Genomic DNA, 6988 nt, shown 5'->3' with positions numbered 1-6988 from the left:
TCTTAAGTCTATCGTTGGAAGGGGCAAATGTGAACTTAAGAAAATGGGAGGAGAGAGGTTAGAGAGGTACGGACAACGTGGGTGGACATTTTGACCTCTAAATCTTGACAGCAAAAGCAAATGAACTTGGGCATTTTTACCTCTGAAAAATCCAAGGAATAATATATAAGGCATTCAGAAACAGATCACAGCCATAAAATGTGACAAATCATATCACATTACAGTTTATAATACCTTCATTATTTCTACAAAGGAATGGCAAATTTGTAGATTGCATTAATAACTCAATATGATATTGGTGTTCTTTACAGGGATGATATATATTATATATGCTTGATCAAAGACTTATCTGCAACAGAACAAGAATTATAGACTAAAATCTAGAAACTAATATCATTCTGTAGACTGGTTTCAGAGTCTGTTGGTGAAAGAATCCTGTTGATCTGGTCTTCAAAATACAAATGGGAACCCATGAAAGTGAACCGGTTGAGCTTGAGGTGAGAGACCGAGAAGTGAAAACCATGGAAGGGAGCTTGAGGTGTTGGCATCCAATGGGCGTCATGTTCGAACGGGCTTTCCACCCATTTTATTTTGGAAATGGTCCACCAACAGTTATAGGAATGGGCTTTCAAGAGTCATATTGCCAAAACGAACATTGTAATGGAGCTTTCAATAGCAATGATTGCATTCCATTGCAGTTAATTCCTTTGAATCAAACACCACCTAAGGGCAATTGAAGCCAATCATGTTGCATTTTCACCAGCAAATAATGCCAGCAATTGAGCTAGCATTGTAAAACTAGCATGTGTTGATATGCATAACCAAAAACAAATTGGCTCAGACATATTCTCCTGCCCTTACACCCTACACCCTAAACATCCCCACATATTAATACACCAACCATTTAAAAATGTGAACAAAATTTGTCCATCACAATAAACTGCTTTCTATGTAACAATTCTCATTAGTCCCAATGCAAGAAAAAAAAAAAGATCTTAAGGATCTCCGGTAGTTTTACATCTTCGAGTAGTAACATAAACCTTGTTCGATTTTATCATCAACAAAACAAAAAGTTCCCCTAACATAAACCTTCTTCACTTATGTATTTGTTATTTAACACTAAACATACCCAATTATAAACAGAGTGATGAAGATTGTAAATAAATAAATAAAAGTATCGTCACCTTTTCAGTTCACTGTATTTGATTTTCAGGCTGTGAAAAGAAATCTTTGGCATTACGTGCTACCTCTGCTTCAACTATTGCTTCCAACACAATGTCTGATCCCTTAACATTCTCTGCCATCACAACCACTGGTTATTTATTTGGACATATATATCTAAGATGAAAAGCAAAACTATTTGTGAATTCTCTGGAAAAGTTGTGGCATGTTCAGTTATACATTGGAACAATGAACATAGGTTTATAGAAATAATTTAATAACGTGGAAGAGTTTTGATACCTATGCAATCAAGGATTGTATTTCCAAACATTATTTCAAGAGTATTCCTATGACATGTTTAAGCCAATAGCCCACCAAGTGAGGCCTCAACAATCCAGATACAGTTACCTTCAATAGAAACCAATTATATAGGGGAAATCATACAAAACTAGACTAAGAGCATGAGCGACACCTTTGTTGACCAATTATACAAAGGTACATGTAAAAAATGGCTAGTAAAGACAACATTGATATGAAAACCATAATATATGTGCAGCAAACGCATTCATGACCTCTATAATCAAAGATAATGAGGGCAATACACAGAATTAAGTAGTGTACTAGAGAAAATTTAAATATTTGTTGTTCCTTAAGATAATGAAAAGGAAATGTCCATTCCTGGCAGCTCCCAGCAGAGTTCCCAAATTGAGACAACAAAGTAAACTAAATGATAACATCATTAATTGTCGTAACTCAGAAGATTATAACCTTTGCGATTTGGTAGCATCCCAGTGCTTTCAGCTGAAATTGGGAGGACAATAAAAAGACCACTTTCATCTTTAAGGTTTTCTTGCCCTGCACTGCTCTTCAAAGAGCCAGTCTTCACAGCATCAGATTCAGCCAACTTTGCATACGCAGTTGCTTGACTATGCAAATTAAGTGAGTCTGAGGTTCTGAAAGTATCATCCTGTGAAAGATATGTATAAGGAATTCAAGATGATGCAACGTGGGCCATTTATATGAAGAAAAGTATTATTCAAACCTTCTCCACAGTATTTCTTGACTTCAGCTTCTCCTTAGGCTTCTCAAGTGAACTGTTGGCCCCTAAGAATACATATAAACTGGTAGTTAGGAGAGAAGCAAAACATTACTTGCCAGCAATGTATGGCTATTAAGAATACTACCATCACTCAGAGAAGCCGGATCTTGAGGATTATCCATCAGCCTTCGAGCCATAGGACCAGGATTCATAAGTGATATACTCCGGACTTCATAACGAATCGACTCTAGTTGTGCGAATGCATCTTGAAGTTCTTTATGAACCTAAAGGTCAAGCAAGGGACATAAATGAACAGATAAATCATTTGGTTCAAGGACATTGAAATTCTAATCATTACCCGATTGTGCACAATGCATGTTAGCTCACAAAGAATTGATGATAGAATGATAATTATCAAACTATCATTAATTAAGTAATTAGAAAATGTACCTGGCGGGCTTGAGACTGCTGCATAACATTATCGAATTGGCCTCTAGCTAACTGAACATACCCAATTGACCGACCTGCTAACCTCCCTGCTGTTCTAGCAATTCTAGGCAAATCCTTTGGTCCTACAATTTACAACCCATTAAACATCAAACACAGTTCACTTTTTCAGTCAATATTTCCAATAAAATTACCCAATGTTTGACCTTGGCAATGAAAAATTCTGAACCAATGCTGACAACGAAAATGCTACAGCTATAACAGCCCAACTCTCTCACATGGGTACCCAAACATTTAGGTTCCATCCCATGCGACAGAAGTCAGAAAAATATTGAGAGAGCATTTTTCTTTTGAGATAAACACAAATAGAGAGAGAGAGAGAGAGAGAGAGAGAGAGAGAGAGAGAGAGAGAGATTGGGTGTATACCGACTAGAGCAGCTGTGGCTCCGATCAAGAGGAAGAGTTCTCCGTACGAAATACCAAACATTTTGCGCCTTACTGTATAAAACGATTTGTCTGGGTAGCTGTGGCTGTTTTCATTATGATCCTGTCATATACACAGGAACTTTTCCTATTAATCTATAATCTAAATAAATCAAAATTAATTACAGGGAAAACAAGTACAGAAGGGAGGGGTTTAACTCAGTGGTGAAAAATTTGCAGGAACATGGAAAAAAGAATTAAAGAAACATTTATGAGCTTTTTGATTCAATCCGAGAGCAGAATTCTTGATACAAGTCAAAGCTCTTTTGCCATTTTAAGAATTCCCCCTTCAATTTACAATACGCCTCCAATTCCTTCTGTTCAAACTTCAAGGAACAAGCATCAAATCTCAACTCTACAGGGCAAAGATCATCAAATAGTTCTAGTCCGACATTATCCTGATTGTCGTTGGATACATGCTTCTTATCAGACACTTTAGAAATTAAGGTGTCAAACCTGTCATCCTTATAAACAGATTTGCCCTGTGTATGATCCAGTGGAGATCCTTTAGCCGCAACTGGCTGATATGAAAAGAAAGGTTTTGACTTTTGAGAGCTTCTCCATGTCTCGTCTCCATCATTAGCAAGGGACGTCACTGGATTATCGACAATCTCAGCCTCAGAAATAGAAACAGCCAGTTCACCGGTGACCTGCATGACCTCATCACAGCTGCGATTGATTTCTGCCTCTACTGAAATTCTACCTGATTTTTCATCTGAATTCGGACATCCATTGCGATATTCATGAAGTGCAAGCAAAACAGGAAGAGGAAGAACTGGACCCACAAGGGCATCACCAGGTTGCACTTTCTGTGACCACTTATTACTGCGGCATGAAGACTTCCTTAAAATGAAAGGAGGCAACTGAGATAGGTCTGGTACTACAGAGAATTCCAAAGCCACCCTATTTTTGTCCACAAGCACTTCAAGGATTTCAGAGTTGTTAGAAAAGGCCAGTTGCAGAAGCTCAATGGGCAAGTCTGACCACAATCTCTTCAAAACAACCTCGTGTATGCTTGCGGGCAAGCTAATGTCATTTAAAACACTTGTAACTGCAGGAGATGATCTAAACTTACCAAAACCACAAGCATGTAACTTTTTGCATAAAGTTTCATGAAACTCTGAGCTAAAAAGTTCCTTCCCTTGATCATTATAGGGAATTTTTATTTTGTCATCTAAGACTTCATCAAGATTACCATTCAGATAACCACAGAGGTAGTCAAGTTTACGGTACTTAAATCTCCTAGGAAATTTGTATTCCTCATCAACTAGGGAGTACAGCAAATAATCCTTAAAAAGCAAATGTTCTCCATGTGATTCTTCTACTTTTTTTACAGAATCAAACGATGCACAATATCTCTGTAATTCAAGCTTCCCTGAGGACATAAGCCTTATCAATGTAAAACCACCAAATTCATCTGGCTCAGAAAGCAGAGCAGACAGATCTTTGTTTACAATGCCGAAGCCCAAAACAATTTCTTTCTTCTGCTGCCAATCAATCCATTCAGGAAGAGCGTCTTTTGAAAACTCTTCTTTTACAAGACAGCTTCCACAATGGCAGTCATGGCCTGACAATAAAAGATCTGAAGGAAGCTCCCATGCATAGAAGGATTTCCGAAGTTCTGCTATTTTCGAAGCTACTGATCCTATCGGAGCTGGGAGGGAAGGTCCATAGCAAAAGATATTAAACTCACAATTCCAAAACGACCCCACTATAATGCAAAAACCCGAGTCAGAAGCCCAATTAAATTTGTCATCCCTCGACTGTGACCTCAACTCTGACAGTCTTAAAACATCAACATAGCTTGGTTTATCAAGGCCATGAGCCCATTGCAACACCGGCATCAATGGCTTGCGCACATCACAAACAACTAACAAAGTGTCAGAAGCCAAAACAAAGTGAAAATCATCAGAACCTGCCTTCGAAAGCACAAGGAACTGCTCCTTTTCAATGGAGGCATACATATGCAACATCTCAAGTTTCATCAAACAACTAACATTACACTCATGGGCCCTCAAATCAACTAAGAAAACTGCATCTGAACGTGCAACTATCAAAACTCTAGGGTGCCAACTGAACTCACAACTCAACCACCTATAATTTCGTGAACTACCCGAACCATCATCAATATCCCAGGGCACTTTCAATCTGGTCCCATTAAATTTAAAATTTGCATTCAAAGTGTGGGGGGTTTTTAGACGAGAGTCCAAATCAAACAAGAATAAATCACCATTCTCTAACAAGACCACACTCTCTTCCAATAAATGAGGACTCCAACAAGCATGTACAACACAGCAAGTCTTGAAAATCTTACTACCCAAATGAACTAAACTAACCCTACTATCTGAATTTGGACCAAAATCTCCGACCTTTACAATAAACCAATGCACAAAGTACGTAGTAGAAGACAATAAATACCCAATTGTCACACAAGAACCATTACCTCTTAAACTCGAAAACCCAGGAATCGGGTTCACCGAAATCCTCGAAATCCGATAACTAAACCACCGCCTGGAAGCGAAAACCCCTCCGTTTTCATTCACTTTGACATCAAAGGTCGAACCTTTTAACACCAACTGCAAGAACCCAACTTGGTCAGAGTTTTCACCGGTGGGGAAGAATACAACGACGGTGTTAATCTGCGGGCACTGAAGGAATTCAAGACGGTTGTAGAGGAGAGACGAGGAGACGTCGCTTTTGGGGTGGTGGGGGCCCAAGAAGGAGGCTACGGAGGGAACGGAGGAGGGAAGAGGGGCAGAGTCAGGGGGAGAAGTGAGGAGAAAACGAGGGAGAGAGAGATGAGGTAAAGGAGGGAGAGGGGGAAGAAGAGAAGAGGAAGAAGAGAAAAGGAGGGTTGTGGAGTTGGGTTTAGGGTTGAAGATCAGAGGACCCAGGATGGGTTTTAGAGAAGGGTTTGAAAGGAGGAGGGGAGGCTTGAAGACTGAGGAAATTGGGAAGAGAGATTTCCATTCTTCTGGGATTATGTTCATGTCCATTGAATGAAACAGCTTTACTTCTGGGATTATTAAACTCGTGTTTTTAATATTTTCGTGCCGTGCCAGGCCGGTCCATTTAATTTATCGAGCCGTGCCGTGCCAGCCCATTTAATAAAATCATTGATTCCGGTCCGGCTCAAAGCCCATGTCCATATTCAAACGGGCCGGGCCGGGCTCGTGCCGTGCCCGTGCTCGTGCTTGTGCCATACTCGGGCCCAAGAACCAACCCATTTAATTTGAATTTTTTTCACTTGATTTTTTTTTTCCACTAGATAATTCAAATTATAAACATTAAAAATATAATTAGAGGCAAGAAATTATGAACTATTTTAAAACATTAATCAATAAAACATCTAAACAATATTAAGGGGCGGAGGGCAAAAAGTGTTCAACTCCACAAAGTCCACTTGAACTTTTCATCTTTAAACAAATTATTATTTTATATGTGAAGAAATGTTTTGCTTTGATTATAGGAGAAGCGTATATGTCATATGTATTAATTAGATATCAAGTCCAATGTTGTTTAATTAATTTGTAATTGATATGTTTAATTAACTAAGGACCCAAGTAATTTCCCTAAAATGAAAGACATCGAATATATGTTTATGATTTTTTTTTTTTTAAACATATAAACAATAACATTAGATGTCAAATTATTGCATTTTGACTTTTTGAGAAGAAAACAAAATGCTAAATGGGCCGTGCTTGGGCTTGTGCCGTGCTTGAAGCAGGCTCGGGCCAAGCTCGGCCCATGTCAGGCCATGGGCCTGCCCGATCCATTGGACCTATTTCTTGATCCCTGCCCGGCCCAAGTTTTCATACCATGCCGAGCACGGCCCATTAATATTCGTGCTCGTGCCGT

The 6988-nt window shown here is 39.0% G+C and overlaps 2 protein-coding genes across 3 annotated transcripts; both read right to left on the bottom strand.

The window, feature by feature from the left end:
• Nucleotides 1–256: 256 nt before the first annotated feature.
• LOC110762035 (uncharacterized) lies at nucleotides 257–5713 on the bottom strand. 2 transcript variants are annotated; one of them, XM_021964626.2, is made up of 8 exons: nucleotides 5574–5713; nucleotides 3074–3194; nucleotides 2651–2772; nucleotides 2346–2484; nucleotides 2204–2265; nucleotides 1930–2128; nucleotides 1185–1297; nucleotides 257–723 (listed from the first exon to the last, which is right to left on the bottom strand). In XM_021964626.2, exons 2-7 carry the CDS (start codon nucleotides 3132–3134, stop codon nucleotides 1194–1196), a joined length of 687 nt encoding a protein of 228 aa, XP_021820318.1. In that variant the 5' UTR covers nucleotides 3135–3194; nucleotides 5574–5713; the 3' UTR covers nucleotides 257–723; nucleotides 1185–1193. The 2 variants fall into 2 exon arrangements, with proteins under 2 accessions (XP_021820318.1, XP_088111407.1); XM_088255281.1 differs by lacking the exon at nucleotides 257–723 and adding an exon at nucleotides 730–871.
• Nucleotides 3328–6138, bottom strand: LOC110762032 (uncharacterized). The gene has a single exon (XM_021964623.2). It carries the CDS (start codon nucleotides 6124–6126, stop codon nucleotides 3340–3342), a length of 2787 nt encoding a protein of 928 aa, XP_021820315.2. The 5' UTR covers nucleotides 6127–6138; the 3' UTR covers nucleotides 3328–3339.
• Between the last annotated feature and the right edge of the window lie 850 nt (nucleotides 6139–6988).

The sequence above is a fragment of the Prunus avium genome, chromosome 6, assembly GCF_965620075.1.
Source record: "Prunus avium chromosome 6, drPruAviu1.hap1.1, whole genome shotgun sequence".
In the NCBI taxonomy this organism is placed as follows: Eukaryota; Viridiplantae; Streptophyta; class Magnoliopsida; order Rosales; family Rosaceae; genus Prunus; species Prunus avium.
Note: the sequence above shows the minus strand (reverse complement) of the source record. Positions and strands in the feature narration are given on the sequence as shown.

Coding starts and splice junctions, on each gene's coding strand:
- LOC110762035 (XM_021964626.2), bottom strand. CDS start 3,134: ATGTTTGGTATTTCGTACGGAGAACTCTTCCTCTTGATCGGAGCCACA. Junction 2,485..2,650: donor AGCAGTCTCAAGCCCGCCAG/GTACATTTTCTA, acceptor CTTGACCTTTAG/GTTCATAAAGAACTTCAAGA. Junction 2,266..2,345: donor TCCGGCTTCTCTGAGTGATG/GTAGTATTCTTA, acceptor ATGTATTCTTAG/GGGCCAACAGTTCACTTGAG.
- LOC110762032 (XM_021964623.2), bottom strand. CDS start 6,126: ATGGACATGAACATAATCCCAGAAGAATGGAAATCTCTCTTCCCAATT.